Genomic DNA, 27,861 nt, shown 5'->3' on the forward strand with positions numbered 1-27,861 from the left:
ATCATGAGTTGCAAAATTTAAGAAGTTTTCTCTCTTACCTGCATCAGTCGACAAACTATCCAGACATTCTCATCACTATTATTTTGTATTTCAGCTTTCAGTCGAATGTTTTCCCCACAACAGTAGGCACTTCTGTCGAGTGTGGCTTTCAGAACGAGAGGTCCAGTGCCACAACACAGGCAACATGTATTCCGTTTGTCACTTGCTTCTTGTGGAGTCTAAAAACAAAAGAAACAAGCAAAAAAAAAACAAAGAACAAAACAATTACTATTAGCATTAGCAGTATTAGTAGTAGTAGTAGTGGTAGTAGTAGTAACTCGTTTTCAGTTTCAGTATTTCAAAAATAGATTTTTTCACATTAAAAAACAAAAAACAAAAACAATTATGTTAAGTATTGAAACACTATGTTGAACAAAGATGGCAGCAGTAAATCAAATTGGCGAAGAATCAATGCAGTCCCGATCTTGAGTCATTTCGAGACAGACTGATAACTGTGGTTATAAAAACGATCATCCAAATAATTGGAGTCATACCCCCATTATACATCAAAAACATTTTAACAAATTTCTATTAACATTAGTAGTAGTAGTAGTAGTAGTAGTAGTAGTAGCAGTAGTAACTCTTTTTCATTTTCAGTCTTTAGAAAATAGATTTCGCAAAAGTTATGGCCTGTTATAAGTGCTTTCTGTCAAATATCGATGGTTGAATATGGTTAAATCTGTGCTAATTTTTTGCATTAGATATTAATTCCTGTTAATTTCTAACTGTGCATTGAATAGATACCATAACTATTATGCACCTTATAATATCAAAGATCAATACAAAATTTGAACTAGTTCGATCCAGTAGCTTTTGAAAAAACTTCTGGAGTGAATATGGTATTGTGGTGACTAATCCCTTATTGCGCATCAAATGGATACCATAATACTTGGTTTGTTGCACCATGTCATAACAAAGGTTCATACAAAATTTCAATCGGATCAGTCCAGTAGTTTCCAAGAAAAAGTGGAACGGACAGGCAGACAAACAAAGAGAAATATGTCTTGGTAGAGGCCATTTTAGACGATGAAAGTACCTTTGGCTTTTCAAAAAATGACATCAATATTTAAAATAATTTGGTTATAAAAGTTATTATTTTATTATTGGAATCCTTTGAGATGACGCGCGCCCCAACATCACATCCGCCCCCCCCCCCCGATCGCGCCCTCAATGTACACAGTAAAATCTTCGGAAAATGTTAAATGGTGTTCTAATTGGTAAATGTCGGTGCATTACTTTTTGAAAATTTGAAAATTCTATGTTCCAGGTAAAAAAAAACAAAAAAAAAAAACAAAACAAAAAAAGATAAATTACTCCCCCCCCTACTCCAACTTGGAGTGCTTTCCTTTTCTTGTTTTATTTCTTTTTCAGCTAATTTTAAATTTTCCACCCAAAAAGTGCTATAATATATTTTTGAAAATGAGAAAATTCTATGTCCTGGAAAAAAAAATCCCCACCCCCAACGTAGTTTGCTTGGTGAAGCCGTCGTTTATGCTACAGCGTGCATGCGCGTAGCATAAACGGAAGCTGCAAAATGGTGAAAAGTAGTTCGTTGGTTCAGGGGTAAATACCATGCAAACGGTAAATTTGCCCCAAGGTTGACTATCAGATTCGTTGTCAGCGACCTCAATTACCTATAAAAAAACAAATTAGAGTGGTCGGTGTTCTGTAGTAGCGTATCTGGATATTTACCATTATTTGTAGAAAGAATCAATAATTTCGAAAAATTCGAAAATTCTTTAATTGATATTCTTCCGCATATATATTGGGGTGGGTGGGGTGTGGGGTTTAATTTGCGCCGGAAGTTATATTTGTTTATAGCACCCACCCAGCCACCGGTTACACGCGCCAAGGAACATTTGCCAACAACGGAGATAATGTAAGTGTATCATTTTGACATTTTTTATCATTCTGTCTTTTGATTTATGGTTAGGTGTCGACTCCTTGCATGTTAATTATTGGTTACTACATAATGTTAAACTATTCTGACTGATCCCCCCCCAAAAAAAAGGAATTTGTCTGCCACTCCAGAAAAAGAATTGTTTAGAAAAAAAAAAAAAAAAGTCTTTCCAAGATTATTAATGCTATTCCAACTTAACCCCCCCACCCTCCAAAAAAAAAAAAAAAAACTGATTTATCCGCCACAAAAAAGGGTCTTTCCGACATCCCCCTCCCCCGCAAAGTTGTTTTATTTTTCTTGTTTTTCATCTACTTTGAAATTTTCCGCCAAACATTACTATTGCTCTGTGAAAAGGCCGTCAGGTACGCGAGTGCGCGCGCGATTCCGCCATTGAAAAAGCTCGCTTATGTTTCCTCGCGCTCATGCATACTTCTAACATTCCGGGGTCCATACCATGCAAACGGTAAATTTCCGACGGAAACGGTTTTCATATTCTTTTTCAGCACACTGAAATCTACAAAAAAAATATTTTTTTCTTTAAGAACGTGAGTGGCCTTAAAGTAAAATTTTACCGAAATCAGTAAGAAGATCAAAGTTTACTGTTATGTCTGACAATATATGTTACTGGTTTGATATCAACTTTAAGAGCAGAAGACGAAGTATAATTTTTAACAGATTTATTCAACAACTTACAGATCAGGATGGTAATGTAGAAGTCACTGGGTGCGCATTGATTAAAATCTGTAACATGAGACACATTTATTTACCTCCCAAAACTGTCATGGCAGAACTCGTTTTTTTTTTTCCAAGGGCGATAAATCTCCCTTCTTCGGTCCAAGGGGAATAACTCTAATATTTTTAGGTTGTACCTAGCAGTTACATTAGCCGAAATGTTATGAAATTAACAACCAAGATGAGAATATTAGTTTGAATAATTCTACTAACGTAGATTATCGATCCTCATCTAAACAATTCTAAAACACAATCCCTAATTTGCATAAAGAAATAATAATATTAGTGCAAGTAAATATTACAGTGTAAACATTTTTTTTTTTAAAATTTTTATTATCTTTTTGTTTTTTTTAGGAATGGGATATCATACCAGATAACAGACATTCATCCACTATTTCAGAGACTTCAACTGAGAGATCTTTTCAAGAGTCTATTTGCAATTTTTTTTACTCCTCTCTTGTACTTGGTTCACTTGGTATATTCACCAGGTTATTTTGGAAATTAGCTCATATGATTACTGGAATAATGGAAATTTTCCTTTTTTTATGGAAATCGTTCCAGACAAGGTATGAAGCCATTTTATGTAAGGAGCTAACAAAGACAAAATATGATCATCACAAATACACAAGATATCTATTTCCCCATATTAAAAAATATTTTTTTTGTAGATTTCAGTGTGCTGAAAAAGAATATGAAAACCGTTTCCGTCGGAAAAGACCAATGCTATAGATAGGAGAAACAGTCAATTCCAAAAAATCTGCAGTTCTTGGAGAGTAGCTAATAGAATAGGAAAAAAGGCATCTTTCACATCCACCTCAGTCTTGAAAAGACCAAGCTCATAGGTAGAAGCAGTGAGGTGCAGAGAACTTTTTCGGTGCAGATGCTCAAGTGAAATAAACGGCAAAAATATAGTAATGGTGGGTTACAGGCCTATAATACATTCCTCTGAAAAGGCCACTTTTTGAACAGGAGTAAAAAGGGACAGGTGCTTGGGAACCCTTAGTAACCCCTTCCCCCTCTGTACATCCCTGGATAGAAGGAAAACAATTAGCAACAAGAGAGTTCCACAAGCCTGCAGCTCTTGGAAAGAAGCTTCTGGAATAAAAGCATTTTTACAATGAGGTATCAAAAGAGCAAATTAATGGAGACCACTAAAGGCTTCCTTCAGTCTGGAATGACTATGGATAGCCACTGTATGGGTGCCTGTGCGTGAAATTTTTGGAGCAAGATTTGCACAATCTCCAACCACACCTCTCCTGAGTCGACATTGTTGAATACCAGTGGAAGTTCAGGACGACTGGAAACAATGCCGAGATAAGCAGAAAGCACATACAGCACTCAGAATTCCCAAATGGTCACCCATTTGGTACTAGCCAGGGTCAACGTTGTTTAACTTCGGTGATCTGGCGAGAACTGGTATGTCAATGTGATTATGCCGTAGAATGGAGACCACTAGACCAACGTCAAATGAGCTGTAACAAATGAAGCAGAGAATAGATCAGAAAATTCTGGAGAACATCATGCCATAATAGTATTTATAGAAAAGACTGAGACCGGCAACATCTGTGGTAAAGAGAGCGCAGAGAAGATTAAAGAATGAGCCAATCAAATTACGGATATGTTTCTGCATCTTATCAGGAACCCTCAAATAGGACAAAGATTCACCGGCCCAAATATGATAACAGTACTCCATATTCCAGTTTCTATACATGTCATGCATAAAACCTTGGTATTTAATTATCGTCTCTGTCATAGCTCTGTTTAAGATAGCATCATTAGGGTCACTCACTTCAACTATGGTTGCTACTCTGTTTCTTGTCCCATGTCAGGTTTAACAGCATTTTCTAAGTTTACAACAGTATGGATTGCATAGTTATAGTGGATGGTGTATGACTTATTTCCAACAGTTCTTGCTGGTATACGTTCCTAGAAATTGCTGCTACACTAGATATTGAATTTTTTTTTTTTTACAGATAGTCCACTACAAATATTTACACTATAATATAGCATTCTATAGTAGCTATCCTCAAGCAGAACCTTGCAACTGAATGTCAGGTGGCTCACAGATTTTACTTGTGTGGAAGAATGTGCACTTGTTGTCATTACTGAAACCCCCATATTCTTAAAAGTATTGGTCATCAAGCTTTTATCTTGGGCAACCATTATCATGCTCTATTGACCACAGAAGAGCGATCCTCTTTTCAGCCTGTCTACAAAGCTTTCCTTATTGTTGGAGACGCCCCTCCATGGGATTAATGGACTATCTCATGACGTTACTTCCTTTGGTGAGATCACTTCCAGTATCGAGTACCGGTGCCCGGCAGTTAGAGATTGGCACGCAACCAAGGAGGTCGGGTGCAAACTCCCTACCATTGAGGAATGGTATTGCTCAACTCACTTTGCCTGTAATATATGAGAATACATGTTTCGTTCCTAAAAAATCTGTGTTCGTTCATTCTTATTACCATTTAACCCCATAACACTTATCTATATATTCCTGGGTGAATTCATCAAGAAAATATTTGGTAGGCTAGTGGTTGCTCCATTCTTCCATTTTTTTTTAAAATTTATTTTTATTTTTTTTATTTTATTTTTTATTTATTTATTTTTTTTTGCAATGGGAGGTCTTGGTATATTTTTGGTGACTCTTTCTGGGCTATTTCTGTAGCAGACTTATTTTGTGCTTCTGTCTCATTCATAAAATAGTCTTGTAATGGAGATTGTTCCGCTGGTTCTTGTTTCTTGATGCTGATGTACCGATGATGAAGTTTGAACTCTGAGAGTTCATCAGATATTGTCCAGTGCTCACAACAATGACATGATATTGATAGCCAATTTTGAGACACCCATATCTCCTGCTACTCTGGGCAGCTACAGCTTACACAGACACTGGTTTCTATATGTTACTCTGTATAGTGCTAATATTTTCCTCATTTTAGTGTCAAGTCTATTAATGCCCTTTTGGTGCCAATCAACAAGTTCTTGGCTTTCACATCAAAATCACAGTGTAGTATCTGTTTTGATGCTATACTTAACGTTTTCTGTCTTTGGTCAGTGGAGGAGAAATCCTTCATGACTGAGATAATTTTTATTTTTGTTCCTATCCAGAGTGCCCCTTTTTGAGGAGCTGGATTTTCCCCACATTAAAAACCGACCTTGTGTCTAACTCTGACCTCGTGGGGAGGCAAGTAAAAAGGAACAATGTCAAAGCTCTATGTTATCAAAAGCAAGGTTAATTGATTAATGGCAGTTAACTTGTCTTTGTTTATAAGCTGTGTTTTACAGCTTTTTTTTTTATATGGCATACATATTCCCTGCCAATTTTTTCTCTTATAATATCACGAAAAATTGAATCGTTCTCTTTTATGACAAGATATTTGTATTGTTCCTGCTCCTCTAGGTCCTTGATGGCTGTATGTTTATCAAACTGTATCTTCTCCCCAGATCTGAAGGAATATTTAGGACATTTGTCCTTTTTTTTTAAATTACATTTTTACCCCAAATTAGGCACAGTGCCACTATGATGTAGGGGGCTACTATCAGAGATATAGTTGCAGGGAGTTGAGCAGCAAGATGTCTGTTAAGTTGAACTTCTTCAGTACAGTTGGGGAAACAGGAACCCAGAAGGGAATTCCAGAGTCTAGCAGTTCTGGGGAAGAAACTATTAGAGTAAAAAGCTTTCTTACATCTAGGGATCTCTACTGTGTAGGGGTGGGACTTTGCTGCTTGTCAGGTTTGTCGGGGGTATTTATGCCGAGGGGATACAAGTGCTTGTAGTTCGTCAGAGCATCCGCCATCAAAATAGTTGTAAAACAGGCAGAGGGATGCAACATTTCGTTGGTGAGACAGAGGTTGAAGCTTAGATGACAGTTCAGGACCTATCAGGTTGGCGACTCTCTTCTGAACCCTGTCCAGGAGTGAGAGACTGGTAGCAGATGTACCAGACCAAATGTGAAAACAGTACTCCATACATGGGCAAATGGTGGCCCTGTAGAAGTACAGGATACTTTTAGGTGTAAGAAACTTTCTAGCACGGTAGAGATAACCCATCTTCTTTGCAGCAGCCTTGGCAATGCTCTCAATGTATCTGTTCCAACTCATTTTTCCTCCTGACGAAACTTCATTCTAATATCTTTTTAGAAGGTATGTATAACCTGCAAGAGTTGATTTGTCAGCGTCTGAACTGGCATACAGATTAAGGTCATCCATGAAGATCAGGTGGTTGACTCTTATGCGTGGCCTTGACTCAGGCTTTAGTTCCTTTACAGAATCCAGTGTTTGTGACCAAATGTGTATTTCAAGTAAATGAAAAGAATTTTAGATGAGCAAATGTTAAAGGATGGTATTTCGTTAAAATAGAAATCCAAATCTCTTACCAAATATCGTTCATCCATGCAATCGATATGAGGACCAATAATAGTAAAATATTTAATCCCCTGTGGAGAAGAAGCATATGGCATATCGATAATAACTCGGAGATAATAGCGAATGGTGGCCATTTTGCTTTCAAACGAACAAGGGAGAGCAGATTCTGGTAGTTGAAATTGAAACGGGTATCTGTGGTTGCCACGAGGCAAGATAGGTACGCTGCCTTCTTCATTTTTATCTGAAACAAACAAAAAAACAAAAATAAAGCAAAAACAAATTTAAAAACTGTCATAAAAAAAAAAATTAAAACAACTGTGGCATGGTCCCTGGTCTTGGTAGAGGCCATTTTAGACAATGAAAGTATCTTTGACTCTTTGAAAAATGACATCAATATTTAAAATAATTTGGTTATAAAAGTTATTATTTTATTATCGGAATCCTTTGAGATGAGTAATTGGTATATTCATTTATTTATTTGCGGACATAGTTGTTGTTTCACGACGTTTCGGCCAACTATTCCTCTAGCCTTCATCAGGTGGTTTACCATGACGGGATAGGAATGCTGAGCCTCTTAACTGTATCCTCAGTAATTACTGTCTTCCATAGTTGTTGTTGTCGTCTCATCACGTTTTTGGCCAACTAATCCTCAGGCCGGCTTTGAGTAAGATTGAAACCATTAACTTCTGAAACCTTAGAGATTTAACGCCGCTATCCATTGCACAACTATGGAAGGCAGTAATTACTGAGGATACAATTAAGAGGCTCAGCATTCCTATCCCGTTGCGATTAACCACCTGAAGAAGGCCAGAGAAATTGTTGACCGAAATGACGTGAAACAACAACTATGAAGATGAGGATAACAGTCCGTAAATAAATAAATAAATAAATAAATAAATAAATGTATAAATAAATAAATAAATAAATAAATAAATGTATAAATAAATAAATAAATAAATAAATGTATAAATAAATAAATAAATAAATAAATAATGTATAAATAAATAAATAAATAAATAAATAAATAAATGTATAAATAAATAAATAAATAAATAAATGTATAAATAAATAAATAAATAAATAAATGTATAAATAAATAAATAAATAAATAAATGTATAAATAAATAAATAAATAAATAAATGTATAAATAAATAAATAAATAAATAAATAAATGTATAAATAAATAAATAAATAAATAAATGTATAAAAGTTATATTTTAGCAAAGGAAGGAAATGAAGGATAAAATATACAGGCACGCATATAAAAATGGAAATGGATGCAACATAAAGAGAATAGATGGGTCACCAGTTAGTAAGTGCTAACAAAAACATAAACAGAGTTTGGTAAGTGAAAACTGGAGAAAAACGAAATTTTATAACAAAACATTTTTATTCATGAGCTAAGGATATAAAAGTTACTTTTCAGTAAATGTTCATGGGACCATTTCCATACCCATTAATGGACTCTTCCAAATAGTATATATCAATCGAGAGCCAAGTACTCTCAGGGGAATGAGATTTTCTACTGAGATCTGACTGACAAGTAAGCCTCACTTACGTCATCATTTTTTTTCCTGTAACTTTGTTCTTTTTCACTCTATCTTTAAAACCTATACCGTGTACGGAGCTTTTCTTTTGAGATCCCAATTCTGGGTTCACATCAGTAAAGAAAATTGGATCAGTACTCACAAACTTAGAATTGTGTAGATCAGTATGTTCATAATGTGAATATGTATGTCTAAGTAATACATGTATGTAATTATTTGGCAACATGGTATTGTGTATGCATGTGTGTTGGTTTACTTGCTCTTGTTAGCGTGTGTGTGTATATGTGGCACTGTGTTGTAAGTGCCAGTGTGTTGTCACCCCACCCCCCATATCCGGGAGGTGATTTGGTATCTCGTGGAAGGATACAGGTAAAAAAGGCGACCACAATGCAATTTGCCATATCTCTTTCTCTTTTTCACTGGCGACAGCATGGGGTGAGCATATATTTTTGTCCCCCTGTAAAACAGAACGGGGTGGCCACCATCTCTTCACCAGCACTAATTAAGAATAGCTAAGGTTAGTTAGCTCTCTAGAAGTTTGATAATTTAAAAGTTTAAATGTGATGAATTGTTGGTAAATATTTTATTGTAAAATATTGTCAATATATCTTATGAAAAAAATAGTTGAGATTTTCTAATATATTACAACGTGTGTTCGGTGTTGCTTAATCTGCCTTGAACATCAAGATGAAGTTGTCACTCTTCTCAGCCAGAACACAACAGGAAGAAGTAATCCCAGGGAATGGACAACCCAACAAAGAGGTACGTCACCATTTGATTTCCCAGAGCATTACAGACGGGAGCTGGTTGGAAAAAAAAAAAAAGCCCAAGAAACTCTCCCATCCTCCTCAGAACTGTTGCCGTTGTGACCTAAGATGAACAATAATGGAGAGAAGGAAACCCAATAGACTGAGGTTTTATTGTTTGCTGGAATACTATTTGTTAACATCGGCAGGAGTGGACCTGGGAGCAATGGTAATTAAAGGGTGGCTCCACACTCCCCAAAGCCCACAAGCTGAGGCCTCACCACTGGATATAGTTTAAGGTCATATCCAGGACCCCCATTGAGGGACTTTTACCCTCTGCAGGGGGGCAGTCGGTGTATTCTAATGCCCCACCAACAGGGCCTGCTCCTTGTGGAACTGCAGGAAAAGTTGTTGAGGAGCAGAGGGTTCCAAATGACAACAAGGTAACTCTCTGCCAGCAAACGTACATTGGTTGCCATTCCCAGGATGCTTGTGTAACGCTTGGGCAGTTACACTAGTAACTGATGCACATATGCTACATATTGGTTTCCGGTGACCAGGATTTCATTCCTAGCATCGGCCCATAGTGTTGCAACCTTATTCTTGTTAGTGTGTGTATAGATGTGTGTGAAAAGATGAAGGCTGGTACATTAGTCATTGTTTTTTTTTCTCTGGGGCTTAAGAGCACGGAAAGGGGGCGGGGTGTTGTAGCTAGCTGCTTTTCTCCTACTTATAATATTGTTTTTTTCAAAACTGAGGTCAGCAAGCATTTCCTGCCTTTGCGATAATCATCATTCGTTCTGTTTAGCTGTTTATGTCAAATGGCTTCATACCTTGTTTTACTCGTTTGTAGCAGTCATAAATAAAGACTTATTTTGTCATACATAAGAAATGTCCCTGCTAGGTGATTTGGTTACAAACTGACCAATCATCTTGCAGTGCCCATTGATTTTATCTGTCCCCTGAAGGACTACTTCAGCTCCTTTGGGAATCATGACCAGTCAGCTGGGAGAACCTTAGAAGCAATAAGGAAAGACCTCCCCTTTTTCTCTCCAGCCCCTGCCTTCTAGATATTTAAGTATCGACAATCTTTACCTGAATATAACTGCTGGCCGACCTTTGACAGCTCAAAGAACTTTCCTTTCATACTGCTGATAAAGGTGCATCTCATTTCTATAAAGACATTGGACCACTCCAACTATATCATGAAAACATCAGAAACGACTAGGCGTTTACGGTATAGCTTGGTGTGTGTGTATCACAACATGTTTTTTTTTTTTATTTTGTTTTTGTTTTTTAAGCAGACACTTAAAAAACAACTTTCTATGATAACTAATGGTATACATGCCCTGAAGGCAGAAATTCACTTTCATTGAACTTAATATATATTTGTTACAATCTTATATATATATTGATATCTATAAAAGTGAAAATGTGTGTGTGTGAGGGCACTTCTAAACCTATATACTTAACGAATTTTTGATTTAGACTTGAAAATAGGTATATAGGGTATTCAGACACGTGGAAAACTTTTTATTTGGTTTTCATATGGAAAAATGGACTGCTAAGGGATCAAAATTGAAAAATTGGTACGTGGGAGTTATCGGATTTTTAATCTGTTTATCAACTGTTTCACAAATGCGTATGCGTGAATCATTCACATGACAGATTCCTTATGTTAAGAATAAGTAGGTTTGAAAACACTTTTTAAAGATCGTGTCAAGCTGGTCTAATGATTATTGTACTTGACTCACTGTCTTTAGATTTTAGTTACGATTTCAGCTCGAGTTTTTTTTCCTTCAATTACAAGAAGTGAACTGTTTAGATGCACATATCTCAGTTTCTTCCTGTTTTTATTTTAAAAAAAAAATTTTTTTTTTAATGTTTATAGTAAATAAAAATTCTAAATTAATTAAGATTTAATATTTATGCATACTTTCCAACCAAGCAACGCCAGGTGGCCTGTTAGCATATTGTAATTTCGTATACCCATTTTAGCAGCAACCAAATACCATAACAGTGAGAAGCGCTGACTGTTGCCTAGTGCCTAGTTAAGTTTCAATCCTGGCTCAAGGTTGTTGCTTGTCTAGCTGCTCTGATGAGCTGTAATATATATATATATATATATATATATATATATATATATATATATATATTAGTGATGGGAAGATTCCAATATTTTTCCTTGATTCTGATACAATTACCGATTCCCTGCTAAATTCCCGATTCTGATACAATTACCGATTTTGGTTCTGTATAAATCTCTAATTATTTAACTATAAGATTGTTATTTCTCCCGATTTTCGCAAAAAATGCATGTTAAATATGCTGATGTTTTCGGAAACGTCAAATTACACTTGTAGAGATTGATCTATAGATTTTAGTTTTACAGGTATTTTAAAATCAATAAATATTTATTATTTTATCATTATTGTCAGCAATGGAAGATTTTCGTCTGAACAAAATCAAATAAAAAAAGACAATTAAAAGAATCGCTTTGGCATCGGAAAATAGGCATCAATTTTTCCGATTTCAATACCCCCAAATCTTCCGATTTTTCCAATTCCCGATTCTGATTCCGATTAATCATCCCAACATTAAATTATATATATATATATATATATATATATATATATATATATATATATATATATATATATATATATATATATATATATAAATTTGTTTTTGTTTTTGCAATACGTTTTGAATGAATTCAATTATTTTTACGAAAGTTCATTTTTACCTAAATGCGAGTCGGGAATAATTTTTCCTTTGACCAATTTGATCACCCCAAATGGGAAGCGATAATTATATTTTAAAAACAATATATATATATCTAAAAGGAAGTTTGCCTTGGGGAGACTTGTTGTTACTTGGGTATTAGTTAATACCACTATTATCATATATTTTGTAGGTGTGAAACCAACAAGAAATAAATGGTTATGAAATATCATTCTGTTTTCATATCTCTTTCAATCATTTAAAAGGACTACATACATGATTGAGACCCATATATGGTATGGTCATGTCTTATGTTGGACTAAGAAGTTCTATTTACCTTTTCCCCAAACAACTGCTTTCTCGTCAATGTAATAATGGTCTTGCTTCACATTTCTTCGTTCGCCAGTCCGCATAATCTTCCATTCTACATGAACCTTGCCGCGCAGTGTGAGACGAATCCCTGAAAATAAATAACACCTTAAATAACAATGATTCATTCCTGGATTAATTACCAAAGTAGATTAACCTCCAACTATGAGATTTCCATTGTTATCTTTCTTGATATTTTAACCAATATCCCCCCCCTCCCCTCACAACAATAAAAATGAAGTCAGAATAAATGTCCTGAATATGTGCGTTTTATTTGAATTCATAGGATTACTATTCTCATCTTTTCAGTCACCCACACTGAGGATTGAACCTACAACCTTCAGGAGAATATCACTTTTTACAATTGATTTTTTTCAAGTACTGTGCCACAGATCCTTGAATCACACTTAAGATGAGAACAGTAATCCAATGAACCCAAATAATACGAATAACCAATCCTCATCTCAAAAATTCAGAAACATCATGCGCATTTTATTGTCTAACAAAACCGAAGAATATACAACTTTACTGAATTAAATTATTACATTTTGAAAAAAAAACAAAAAAATAACACCAGTTGGATCAAAATTTAAAGCAATCAGTTTCATGTTATGAACTTTTTACAAACTCTCTTGAATGACACGTTCGATAACCATAGTCAATCACTATATATTGCATTGTACTAATAATAAACGATATTACAATTGTTACTTTTGTGAAGGGAATTATGTATTTGGTCAAATCTATCGCTATGTCTATTTGTGTAGAGCTTAACACCCACATCACTTGACCAATCATCACTAAACTTGACCAAAGCATCATACTTAATAATTTTATTTTGGGATATCTAGCAATAACTTTGGTTATGTTCATCATGGTGATTCGTTATTTGACCCACATCTTATATAATCTTGATTTTTTACATTGAAAAACCACCTAACGAAGGCCAGAGGAATAGTTGTCTGAAACGTCGTGAAACAACAACTACAAAAAAACAAAAGTGAGGATAATAGTCCGCAATGAAATAAATTAATAAATTCAGTCCAGTTTGCCATTTTGAAAAAAAAAATTTCAACTTACGGTGTCAGGTGGGGGTATACAATCTCTATTTGTTAAGTAGGAGATTGAAGTTATTTGTTGCCTGAGCTCCTATGCCAAGTTATGAAGACACAAAGTATGCCGATATACCATAAAATATACCATAAAATCCAAATAAATTTATTTACAGCAGATACAAATGGTAATAAGAGTTCAGCGAGAGATTATAAGTAACGTTACTTGCGTTTATAGATTTTGATGAGAAGTCGACGGTGAGGTCAGGGGTAGATTAGCGTTCACTAGACCAGAAAAAGTTTATCGTTACATCTGCACTCTTTGATGCTCAATGAAGAAAAGAGGATCAATGTGTTGCGGGCCAGGATATAATAATCCTAACCTGCTACAAAAGAAAATAATGAAATGAATGGAAAGAAGGAAACAAAACTCAATTGCTGAATAAAATGAACATGTCGTTTATTTTCTTTCGAAAACAAAGGGTTTAGGTGGAACATGTGTTCATTCAGTCGTTGACGACTATGCGCGTGGAAAAAAAAAGGAATGAAGTAGAGGAACGAGAAATGGCAGTCCAGCATGTAGGAAAAGAAAGAGAGAGTGTTGGCCTCAGCAAAACCGCAAGTGCATGATAGCAGTCGTCCACGTGAAAAAGTCTTCAAGCCAAGAGCTGTGGACGTGAACTTGTCTGGTTGACAAACCCAGGTAAAAGGGAAGAAAGAGGAAGTTGAATGTTTGTTGTTGACTTTTATGTCTAGATTTCCTTTCAGGGGAAGTGACATTTCCTGTGTGTGCGCACAAGTGTGTGTATGTGTGCGTACATGTGTGTATGTTAGCGTGTGTGTGTATGCACATGAATGTGAGTGTATATACGTGAACGTGAATGTAAGTGTGTGTCTGTGCATATGTGCGTGCGTACATGTGGGTGTGTGTATGTGAGGAAAAAAACATGTTTGAACAAACGATACAAACCAGAAGTTAACGTGCTGTATTACTCCTTGTGGCCAAGAATGATATTACCAGAGTAAAAGGGAGATAATCGTTTGTGTTTGTGTGTAGAACTCATTTTCCATATTCATATGTTGGCTATTATTATGTATTTGATATAAACTTTACAGGTAAAGTTTTATAGTACGATTGATACACATATTTGAATTGAAAGCCATATTTAATTTTAGAAGAGTTTCCGATGGATAGCTAATCTGTATAAATCCTGAGACAAAGAAAAGAGTTTTCAGTGGAAAGCTAATCTGTATAAGTAATATAAGGAGCTTATATGCTCCTTACATTCCAAATGGTAATATTCCTTGTTTGGGATGAAAAAGAGTAAAATAAATAAATAAATAAATTCACTGCCTGCTGACCTCTATTTGCAGACACAAATAGTACAAGTGAAATATTTTCTGTTAATTATTTTACTAGCAGGGCTACCCAGCATTGCCTATGGTCGTAAGAAACAAAATAGAAGTTAAGCTAGCTGGACGCCCGGCGTTGCTCAGTCGTACAATACGCTTAAACATGATATTTTTATTTATGCAGATTGCATTTGCATTATTATAGAATCAATCCTCTATTAAATGTATATTATGAAGAATAATTTGCCAAGTGGACTAATTTGCAAAAAAAAAAATAAATAAATAAATAAAATAGAATAAATAATAAGGATAATGTAGTTCATCAAATTCCGTCTGTGTTTGTTTACAATATTATGTCAGCTGACGACGAATGCCCTGGAAACTCACTTCTGATCAACATTTAGTTTTAAAATATGCAAACAAAGAAATGATTTGCGGCGATTTTAAATGGTACCTCTTCCTTTATCATAAATTGAATTCATTAATAAGAAAAAAATTAAAATAAAATGGTGAGATATACCTGGGCTTGAACACGGGATCATTGGATCTGTAGTTGAATGCTCTACCACTGAACTGTGTTTCTACATGTTAACAAATCTGATTTTTTTATTTAGCTATATTGAGACACGTTGACCGGAAGTCAGGATCAGCTGATCGGATTGCGTGTGAGTCACGTGATCAGGTTAGCTGAATCGTGGAGATTTGGTTTGGGCTTATAAGACGACGGACGGCTTCACAGATGTCTCCTCCCCTTCACTGGGGGGGGGGGGCGTTGACGTGTACCACGCAAGCCAGAGATTCACTTTCCATCCTTCTGCGAGACATCTGGAAAGTGAAATAAACTATAAAATCAATTCCTTGTCTTGGAGTGATTGAATCTTTGTCCAAAACAGGTACCAGTCTCTCTCCAAGACACAAGATGATTCCAGATGGACCACATCTATGACGCAGAAGGTATGTCTTAAAATACATGTACCACACACACACACACACACACAACGGCATATGAACAAATAGACAAAACAACTAGACGATCACACACGATCCCCTTTATTAGATAACTACACAACAATACGAGGAATATGTAGATACCATTGTTTTTATGTAAAATTCAATATTACGATTTCCAAAATTTCGTCCCAATCGTGTAGAAGCTCCGCCCCCCCCCCCAATTATGTACACACGCACATGCATATACACAATTTTTTACAAAAACGCTTGGGAAATTTATTAAGTAGGTTTAACCCCATGGTGTGAATGCGGTATTGTGGTAAATGGTGCCATTCAAGAGTAATCTCCAAAGTTCTATAGACAAATAAAGACCCTGCACCCCCCACCCCTCCCAATTTCTTACATGACTTCATGCCTTACTGTATTTATTTGTCAATTTTTACTTTTATTGTGACTTTACAAGTGAATAATAGGCACTGCCAAACGAATGTGAAGAATTGTAAAAAAAAAGAATGCATGATCCCATGACGTCAGACTTGTGTTAACTATACGAACTATGGAAAAGCAGAAGCGACTCAATAATTTAAAAAAAAAACATTTGTTTATCTTCTTCAAACTGCAATTAATAATTAATCTTTGTTATAACTTTGTTAGGTTTTAAGATTTACACAGTTTAATGATTAATAATATTATAAATATTTGTATATTACATTTGAAATACGGTTTAACTAAATATGTGCGAGTGTTTATCTGGTTAATTACCGGCTTCCATACTTTTGTTTGGTAAAAAGAGACAAACAAGATATCGTAGTGGGTCTACAAAATGTTTAAGTTTTGTGCAATAATATTTTTAATCGATTTTAATCTGGCGATAAAATAGCTGGCATGTTTATATTAAAATTTAATATTGTTGGAATTTTTTGTACTAATAATTGTGCACCCCCCCCCCGTATACATTTATTATATTTTTATTCTGGTTCTTATATTTGATTTCCTGTATTTCAACAACATAATACTATACAATTTATATCAATTTTTTAATTGCAACTTCAAGGTAAGTTTTTTTTCAATACGTGTATTTAAATATAAATAAAATATTTTTTTTACTTATTTGAACTCCTATGTTTGCTAATAAATAGAAATTTCGATAGATTTAAAAATATTTTGTTCAAATTTCGAAAAAATAAATAGGGGGGCATGTACAATATATATATATATATATATCTTTCCCCTCATATGTTTTACGGAAACTGCATTTTATATATAATTTCATTCTAAAATGGATAAGTATCGAAAATTTCACGAAAATCTGACCATTAGTTGATTTTTGCTAGATTTATTAAACACGTGTATGTTTTCACGTTCGGAATGCTTACTACATGGGAACGTTATTTTAAAGTACCAATTATGTAAACACGATTGTCGTCTCGCAATTTCATTATTTTTATATGAAAAAAAATGATTAATTACTAGTTTATTTTTCCCTTCTTTTAAATGGTTACAAAAGTTATATTAATAAATATATAATAAAGTTAGCTCTAAGAGGGGGGGGGAGTAAAATACTGTGAGGAATTTTGGAGGTTGCTAGTGAATAAGTTTAAAATCTGTTTTTGTCTTTAGAAAAATAGCACCACTCAGAAGGTACTTTTCTCCTCCATCTACCTTATAATAAAAGGAAGAGGAACGATCATCAATGATTTGTCTAGACGGGTAAGAAAGCGACCCGAAAAAAACAAATCGGCTTCACGCTCAGAGAAAAGTACTTTCACTCCTCATCGTGGTGTGTCGTCCGCACAAAAGTCTCAGACGTTCGTGCGATTCATACTTAAGAAATGATCCTTAAAAGTATGATTATGCTTTTGGAGAGCTGTTCGCTTCATTTTATATGTTATTCAGCCTCCAACACTTTCGACGTTGCCTCATTTGCATAATGAGTAATAATATTGTATTCAAATTAATTATTAAAACATTACATGCTTTTATTTTCACAACTTTTCATTAATATTAGTAATTATGATTATTTTGAGTAATCATTTTCTATGATTAATTTTAGTTTAAATGTATTAATAAGACAATTCAGGGTTTTTTTTTTTTAATGCTAATCACTTGGTGACAGGAAGTCGACAAGGGAGGTAATCCCGAAGTTCATATTTTTTTTTAAATGCATTTAAAAAGTTTCGTTTTTAAATTAGATTTGATTTCAGATGAAATTATTAAAAAATTTTATCTTCTGTTTTAATGCTGTAATTAATATCATAATCACTATTACAAACTGCTCCTAGTGTTTGTCTGGACGGTACTTGTTAAGATACAGTCGACACATCAATTTTTAAATATGTCGTTTTAAGCAAAAACAATAGTACGTACTTAATTGTCATGCCGAAAATAGTAATATATATATATCCAAAAATTACGAAAAATTATAAAGTAGAAAGTTATTTCTAGTTGAAAATATTTTTTACGGAAAATTGGGTAAAATCGCATTTTTCTTAGACGTTTATAGAAGGGGACATAACTCTGAAAAGAATATTTTAGATTACTTGTATTATAGCACGGCCATCGAGATATAGAAGGCCGGTGATCTGAAAAATGTCTGCAGGCAATGTAGGTAAGATTTGTCGAAACGTTACTGTCGATACTATATGACAGCATTTTTAAAAAGAGCATTAAAACATGTTAAAAAAGAAAAGAAAGGAACCCAATTCGATCAATAATGAAACTGAACTTTATTCAATATAAAATATAAATATTATCTATGTAAAATTATGTAATTTTAAAGCAATGTATAATCTAATACCGATAAGACTGAATTATGAATTTAGGGAACAAACAATTAAAGAAACATAAAACAAACAATTCTTGGCCTTCGGGACCAGAGCACAGTGTAGTATCTGTTCTGATGCTACAATTCACCTTTTCTGTCCTCTGCCGGTGAATGACAAATTCTTCATGACTGAAACAATTTTTATTTTTATTTTTGTTTCTATCCAAAGTGTCCCTTATTAAGGAGCTGGATTTTCCCCACAAGATTATATATTGAAATATTTAAATATTACTTTTAATACAGAAATTACATTTAAAAGTTTTGGTTTTCTGTTCTTCTATGTTCATTTTTCCCCATGTTTTTCATAAAAATGTGAAGTGCATTTTCATCAGTTACGTGGGTAGGAATTCTATACTCCGCTATGATCTTCATTTTCATATCAGTGCAGAAAACATGAATACGGAAATGAAATTCACATAACTACTAAATGACAATCAAGCTATAATGTGAACAGTGGTTAAAAACTAAGAAAATATAGTAAACATCTACAATATTACCAGGATGGTGGTAAATTTGGGAGGGGACATTATTAATATTGTTTCACTCACTAGGAGTTGTCTCACAGGCCATCATCAGTAATTGCTCACTCGCAGTAACCTGTGGTATTCGCTGGAGACCGTGTGACAACAAGTTTCCCCAGATTTCCAAAGTTCTCCACCTCTTGACCACTCGTGTAGATGATTGCACATTATCACAACAGTCATTTGCCATTGATTTCTCGTTGGCATTAGCCATTGGTGTTTTCTGGGGTTTGGGTGACACCTTGGACTTTCCATCCTCCCTGACTCTTTACAACTAGTTGGTGTGGCACAAGTTGATGTCATCTACAGTTTTGTTCTTTTTGTTTGTTTTTTTTTGCACTTCACGGTAAATGTGGACCCTGCGTAAACAGGTTTTAATTTAATGGTTGCTTCCTGAGTTTTTTTTTTTTTTTGTAATCGAGCATTTTTTTTTTTTTTTTTTTTTTTACACAGTGATCACCACTTATCAAGGCCCGGAAGCCACTCAGGGATAAGGGTTATTGCAAGTACATTACGTTAGTGAGGAGATTTGCTGAAATGTTTACTTAAGGGGGCGGTTCATTAGGAATTTGTTAACATTGGACTTGAAGACATCCAAGTTGTAGTCCGGAGGGAAGCAGGCAGACGGAACAGAATTCCACAGGCGTGCAGTTCTAAGAAAGAAGCTTTGTTCATGGAATCTGCGTTTTGATTTAGGCACAGATATAGAGTGGGGGAAATTTTTCACAGTGGATTCAGCTAGACGGGTGTTTTTCGTGAAAGATTGGCGAGGGGGGACCAGAGATTGGAGTTCAGACGAGCATCTGCCATGGAAATAACGATAAAACAAGGACAGGCTCGCAACGTCTCTTCTGTGGGAGAGAGGTTGCAGGGTAGAGAAAAGGGCATCCCCCACTAAGCCATGTATTTTATTTTTTTATTTTTTATTTCTTTAATTTGATTTGATTCATATTTTTATTTCGTGCTTGTTTTTATTTTATATTCATTTTGTTTTACTTTATTTTTATTATATTTTCTGCATTAATATTTTTTATTTTTTGTCACATTTATTCTTTCATACGTATTCAAATAATGCTTTTGGCCTTTTTGTTTGACTCCAAAAAAGTTTTCGTGATTAAATAAATCAATGAAAACCTTTTGCATATGCGCTTTTTAGGGAGCAACCATTAAATTAAAACCCGTTTATGCAGGGTCCACATTCCCTGTGAAGTACCTTTTTTTATTATAGTTGTTGTTATAATAATAATAATAATAATAATAATAATAATAATAATAATAATAATAATAATGGTGCTTGTGCAGTGTATGCACCATGCTATATTTTAGACAGGATTTTCAAGTTAAATTAAATTTTTATGGTATCTTTTTTTTTCATTAAATTGTTAGGTGAAAGTGCAGAATAGTTAGAAAGCTCCGCCTTCCTGTTAAGAATGGCTTTCTAAATAACATTATTATTCCAGCATGGTGTGTACAGCATTTATTTATAAAATAAAACACAAGAAAATTTAATGTAATCTTTATTTTTAGTTCATATCAAAACTTTAATTAAAACTGATTAGTTAATGAATGTTTAAGATGAATTTGTGTTCATATGTCTCCGGAGACATATTTCATATCCCATTTCAGTCACGTAAATTATTTACAGATAAAATATTATAAAACAAACAAAAACGTTTTTAGTTTAAATATATTTCAAAGAAATAAATTACGCCCGGTGCTAAAATATTGAATTCATCGATCGTCTTTGCAAAAAACAAAAAAAATAAATAAATAAAAATAAAATAAATAAAACAAAAAACTGTTGCGAAAAATGCTTCTAACTTTAAAATGTTTGGAAATACTCAATGAAAAGTTCTATTTATTATTAAAAGAACGAACTGAAAAATATTCTCATATAAAAATTGTTTGTTTAGCAGTTTAAAAAAATGAATGAAATGAAATTTTCGACCTCCTTTCCTTAAAAGTTCCTTCGATAGAAATAAAACAAATTCACTTACCGTTATATTTTGTTAGATTAAAATCATCCCAATGTGCAATTATGATAATTGTAATAATAATCTAAACGGAGAATTGTTTTTTCTCTTTAGGAGAATAAAAACATAATTACAACAGCCAACATATAAGGCAACAAAAAATATTTTTTATGGCTACGTGGTTGAACACAGGAAGCTTTAAGCAACTTCGTGCCTTTACCTACATGTTGATCTGGTAATGACGTCATGCTGTCATGTACATTGGCCTGTACTTACTCTTTATTGCCTACGTTATATCTGCAAGAGATTAATGTGCCTCCCACTATGGCGCTTCTGCAGTATGCTAATGACGGCCATTAGTAGGGGGCGATAACTCCAATTTCTTCTTGGTCAAAAAAAACGGCAAATAAGTAACAAACAAGAATTTTTTCCAAACATTTATTGTATAAAGTTTTATACAATAAATGTTTTGGTCTCCAAATATTTTCTGTTTGTAAAAAATTGGAGAAATTGGTAAATGTGTAGTTTAGCAGTGTAAATTATTTGACAGACAAAAAATTAAAAAAAAAAATTTATTCTTATATAAAACACATTATTAGACCCAAACGTTGAAATTTATTATTTTTTCATTTTTTATTATATTAAATGTACTAGCCTGGGTGTCCGGCATTGCCTGGGTGTTTGGAGGTGTGGGTTGAGCAAAAACAAAAAAAAAATGTGGTAGTAGGCAGGCAGGCTCGAACCCGTACTGGGAAGGAGAAAAAGAATGTGGAAAAAAAAAAAAAAACTGTTACATCTTTGCCATTGCATCCATCGCCAAACCGGATGTAGTGAAGGTTTAAATTAAGGCTAGTTAGTCGAAAAGAGGGGATAACTTTCGAAAATATCAGCAAAAAAAGCGACCCCTCCATGTACAAAAGTGCCCAGTTAAGGGTGAAAGAATTAATGTTTTTGGCCAATTTTTCGATATTTGTCGTATTAAGTGTCGAGCTCCAAAATGATACCAATCTTGTGAAAATCCCTAGCCTCAGTCGAAAGTTTTAGGCATACATACATACATACATACATACATACATGATGATGATTGCAACGTCTTGTCACACGAGTGCCACTCGCTCAGACACTTAAAGTCCATCAGCCCAAAAATGACTTTCCATCGCCACAGGACCATTTTAATAGACAAATACCTGAGGGATTATCTATACACAGATGATGTTACAGATTCTTAGCTTTTTCCGACAGCAACAAGCAAGAGCAAGATAGCCAGCAACAAGTTAAGCTGCAGACCAGCTTAATGTGGGTACTGGTCTCTCGCTTTATGATTTTTTAAATCAGATATTTGCTTCTCCTAGAAAGGTTGCCTTCACCACGGCTTACGGGAGCCCTCTTCACCCCAACACACACATACACACAAACACACACGACGTTAGTTGGCCGTTGACCCCGAAAAAAGGTTCATTCGCCCTTTGGAAGGTCTTGTTTTTAATCCTTCAGGGAGACTAGCCACCCTCCTCACCAAACAAGTCTGGTGGGGGAACCAGTTTAGTCGCCGGTGACCTGACATGAGGCAGGTAGTACTGGGTTACATGGTACCGGTAGCATATGACATGACCTGACATATACATACATACATACATACAGACAGACAGATGATATTTATTATATGAGACTAGCAGGGGTGCCCGGTGTTGTCCAGTTGTTTGGAGGTGTGTACTGAGCCGAAAAAAAAAAAGTGGTAGTAGGCAGGCAGGCTTGTAACGTGATAGCAGAAAAAAAAGTGAAAGGAAACCTGACATCTTACCACTACGCTATGATGCGACAGAAAGTGAAGTGTTCAAATTTAGCGATGTCAATCGAGAACTTGACTTGCAGAGATGCATAGTTAAGTGAATGAGTTCACGCAGGCGTGGAAATGAATGTCTGGCTCTGGCTGTAGGCCAGTTTCTGCTGTATGTGTTTCCCCATGACGTTGGGAAAACTAGCTCCTCCCTAACAGGGGGAGCTCTGGCAGCGTCTAAATGAATAGCAATTGTCTGATATGAAAGGTTTCCTCCACATTGATCAAAACTGATTGCAAGGCAAGTGACTTTGCTTCGATTAGTTTTATTCATACGAGAAAGACAAAGAAACACTCAAAATCAGGGTATTGTTTTAAAACTCAATCAAAATTAAGATAGAGACAACGTCCGTTTTTGAATCTGAAACGTTATAATCTAGGGAATATAAGGAAACTTCTCCAAAAAAGTAACCTTGTCGAGAAGCCTGGTGAAAACTCGACCACTTGTTTGTTCTGAATAAAATACTTTTTATAAACACTATTTTAACTAAAAACAACCTAAGATTGTTTCTCGAAGTTTGCCTATTTTTATAACAACATTATATCAACAAAAAATTAAATACAAACAAATTGTGATTGTTTGTCAAAGTTTGCCTTCAAGGCTGCGTTTTCCATTTGCACGATTCATGTTTTGGATCAACCGGATCACGTGACTCTTCTGGCGGCCATGTTGTAAGCCCTAACGGTATTTTTGGAGATTACCGCCTGGCGTTACCCGGGTGTTTGGAGGTGTATGTTGAGCAAAAATAAAAAACAACAAAAAACGGTCAATTTTTTTAACTTTGACCCCTATTATGACCCCTTAAAATTTATTGTTTTGGGCTCAAATCAAGTTATTAAGTTAGATCCATGTCCAAGGAATCTATATGTAAAATTTCAAGTGTTTAGACCCAAAATTGTCCGAGGAGTTTGGTAGAGTTCTCAAAGGTCAAATCACTGAACTTTGACCCCTTAACAGCCAAATTTCTGGCCGAAAACTGATCACATCGATTTTCCCAAATCTCAGTACCCAGTATATCAAATTTCGAGTCTGTAGACTAAAAATTGACAGAGTTATTGTGTAGGGAAATGTACACAGACAGACAGACACGTTCACTTTTATAGATATACTAGCATGGGTGCCCGGCATTGCCTGGGTGTTTGGAGGTGTATGCTGAGCAAAAAAAAAAAAACCCCAAAAAACAAACGGTCATTTTTTAAAACTTTGACCCCTATTATGACCCCTTAACATTTATTGTTTTGGGCTCAAATCAAGTTATTAAGTTAGATCCATGTCCAAGGAACCTATATCTAAAATTTCAAGTGTTTAGGCCCAAAATTGTCGGAGAAGTTTGGTAGAGTTCTCAAAGGTCAAATCGTTGAACTTTGACCCCCTAACAGCCAAATTTCTGGTCGAAAACCGATTTCATAGATTTTCCCAAATCTCAGTACCCTGTATATCAAATTTCGAATCTGTAGACTAAAAATTGACAGAGTTATTATTGCATAGGGAAATGTACACACACACACACACACACACACACACACACACACACACACACACACACACACACACACACACACACACACAGACATGTTCACTTTTATAGATATATAGATAGATAAATATAGATTGATAAAAGCTATGTAATTTCACATTAGTTTACAAAATTTTAAGTCTAAAATGAACCAGATGATGGCTTTAAGAAGTGCAGGTTTCATTTGAAAGTGAAAGTAATGTCTGTGATTCTGTCTGTAATAGAATGGTAAACATTTTTATCTATAGTTGTACTTATATATGAAGGATCCAGCAAGTACACAATGTATTGCATAATGAAACCAGGCAATACCAGGTTTTCGAAAACTAACAAGGTAAACCGTGGCCCATTTTTTAACTGCTGATGTAGAATGGCGTAAACCAAATAAAACAATGGAAAGTCCGATTCATGCAATGATAATATGAACAGATTGTTTTGGGCTAGACAGGAAACAAACAGAAAAGCCACATGTCAACAGAAGGTTGTCCGCATATTTTTGTTGTTGTCAAAACTTGCCACTCCATCTTACTTTCTCCATAACCACAAGCTAGAATTGTCAAAATAAAGTGCAGTTTGTTTTTATATCAACTAAAGGAATGGTTTGTTTTTGTTATTGAAAATAAATGTACATTTGCACACATTGGAAAAGTGGAGCTGATGATTTTATACATAGATTTCAAAACAGATCCACTTGTTATATAACAAACTAGCCAGGGTGCCTGGCGTTGCCCAGGTGTTTGGAGGTGTGTGTTGAACAAAAAAAAAAAAGTGGTAGCAGGCAGGCAGGCTCAAACCCGTACCGCAAAGGAGGAAAAGAATGTGAAAAAAGAAAAAGTTGTCTTTGCCGTAGCGTCCATTGCCAAACCGGAAGTGACGAATGTTTAAATTAAGGCTAGTCAATCGAAAAGAGAGGATGACTTTCGAAAATATTGGCGAAAAAAGCGATCCCTCTTTGTAGAAAAGTGTCTAGTTGAGGATGAAGGAAGTAATGTTTATAATCAATTTTTCGATATTTGTTGTCTGAAGGGTCGAGCTTCAAAACGATACCAATCTTTGAGACTCCGTCTCCTCTGTCGAAAATTTTAGGCAAACATACAAACATGCCTGCATACATTTAAACAGACAGGTAAGATTTATATAAGGTAGTTTTCAACATTGCATTAAGACCACATATTAAGTAGGTGGTATGTCAATGTGTACATCCTATTGTGGTATTAATTAATGTAAAAAAAAATAAATAGGTTATATTTAAATAAATAAATAAGTATATAATTAAAAGAGAAATATAATTTGCTTGAGTAATTGCTGGTAAATAAGTATGTGGGCATTTATGAAGCACGAGAGCAGTGCAGAAAACTGGAATGATGAGAAGAAAGTATGTACAAATACAATCTTTCAGATAAATGAATGCATAAGTTCAGTCATCATAACAATGCAATTTGTGTTCCCCTCTGACTCATTTGGGCGGAATTTTTCAAAAAAATCTTTCACATATCAAATCGGTAAATATGAGACTTACTGCCAAATTTAAAAAAAAAATTCAGGATTTTGTAACATCTTTAATAATTTAATCGACAACTTGCTTAGCCAATGAAAATGTTGGTAAATATTTTTTTTAGATCCTTTGAAGTTTTTTCAAGTTTTTCTGTTGGTATGGGATAATTACAAGAAAAATTTCTAGGATGCAATTGAAATCAAATACCTATACTAAGATCAAACACAATTTTTTCTTGAATAAAATTTAATGAGTGGTACTCATTTTGTATCAGAAAGTTTCACAATAATATCATGGGTCTGCGTTAACACCAGATATCCGTAAACAGTGGTAGATATGACATCATCAGATGAAAGAATGACAAAGTCTATTCATATAAAATGGACTAATTTTAATATCTATGAAGGCTGACACCAATGCAGAAAACCGGAATGGTGAAAGAAAGTATGAACAAGTACAAACGATCAAAGACATTATTTGGATTATGAATCTTTACAAAATCTATTTATTTTTCAAAAAATCTTTCACATATTAAATTGGTACTTATGAAACTTATTGTAAAATATTAATAATAATATCAGGGATTATTTTAATTATTTTAATTGTTTATCTGAAGACGAGCACAGGTAGAGTAATGTACAAATTTATTTTTTATAAATTTTGTATGTAAACAACTGTGGCTATTTAGCATCTAAAAAAGAAAATGTCCATTCTAAAATCTCCCATAGGCGACATAAGTATTTTTTGAAAGAAACGAAAGCAGATAATATTTTTGATTGCAAAGAACATAGTACATGGATGAAAAGAAAAAAAGGCTGATTAGAATCAAATATCGATTCTTAAAATCTTCCTAGACGGAATAAGTATTTTTGGAAGAAACTAAAGCAGATTATATATTAGTGTAAAGTGCATGGTACATGGATAAAAAGGAAAAAGAGCTAGTTAGAATCAAATATCGATTTGTCAGCTTCAATGCTATGTGGATTTAAAGTTAAGAATAAATTTATTTTTATATTACTTGTTTTGATCAGACTATTGTTCACATCTTATTTGTGCAACGTTTCGGTCAGTGTAGCCTTCAACCCTCATCAGGCATGTTGGTCTTTATCTTGTAAAAGAACACCCCCTTTTGAAAAATTTCAACAATAAAAGGGAGATAATACCATGTTGAACTTTATTAAAGTTATCTCCTCTCTGTCAACCAATCTTTTTTTCACACATACGAAACCACGGCAAAAACACAAAAACAAAAACAACTCCAAAAATACGAAATCAGCCAGTAACTTTTCTTTTTTTTTTTGTTTTACAAGATAGTCACCACTTATCAAGGCCCGGAAGCCACTCGGGGATAAGGGTTATTGTGTGTACAGTACGTTAGTGTTGGAGATCTGATAAAGTGTCTTACTTAAGGAGGCGGTTCATCAGGAATTTGTTCACATTGGACTTGAAGACATCTAGGTTGTAGTCAGGTGGGAAACAGGCAACTGGAACAGAGTTCCACAGGTGTGCACTTCTAAGAAAGAAGCTTTGTTCATGGAATCTACGTTTTGATTTTGGCACAGATAACACAGATAAGAAGTGGGGAAAATTTTTGACAGTGGTTTCAACTAGGCGGGTGCTTATCGTGAAAGATTGGCGAGGGGGGACCAGAGATTGGAGTTCAGACGAGCACTTGTCATGGTAGTAACGATTAAACAAAGAGAGGTGTGGGAGAGAGGTTGCAGGGAAGAGAAAAGGGCTTCACCCACTAGGCCACGGAGCCTATTTTGTACTCTGTCAAGGCAGGATAGGCTGTTTTTAGCAGCTCCTGCCCAGATGTGGCAGCAGTACTCCATCTTTGGATGCACTTGGCTTTTATATAGATAGAGAATTGCATTAGGGGTGAGATATCTTCTGGAGCGGTAGAAGGATCCTA

At 34.7% G+C, this 27,861-nt stretch overlaps 1 protein-coding gene and 1 non-coding gene across 3 annotated transcripts in view; both read right to left on the reverse strand.

Annotated features, from left to right (window-relative positions):
• Positions 1-27,861, reverse strand: part of LOC145280034 (arrestin domain-containing protein 3-like) — a 141,355-nt gene that overhangs the window by 22,662 nt on the left and 90,832 nt on the right. For both annotated transcript variants that reach the window (XM_080131695.1, XM_080131696.1), the window contains 3 exons: positions 12,392-12,514; positions 7,048-7,277; positions 39-218 (listed from right to left, as the gene is read on the reverse strand). In XM_080131695.1, the coding sequence (XP_079987821.1) occupies positions 39-218; positions 7,048-7,277; positions 12,392-12,514 (533 nt within the window). The remainder of the gene's footprint in view (positions 1-38; positions 219-7,047; positions 7,278-12,391; positions 12,515-27,861) is intronic.
• Positions 17,409-17,634, reverse strand: LOC145280641 (small nucleolar RNA U3). The gene has a single exon (XR_013868602.1). It is a non-coding gene; the product is annotated as a small nucleolar RNA U3 (small nucleolar RNA).

This window comes from Euprymna scolopes, chromosome 7 (assembly GCF_053919585.1).
Source record: "Euprymna scolopes isolate OS-2025 chromosome 7, ASM5391958v1, whole genome shotgun sequence".
NCBI lineage: Eukaryota > Metazoa > Mollusca > Cephalopoda > Sepiida > Sepiolidae > Euprymna > Euprymna scolopes.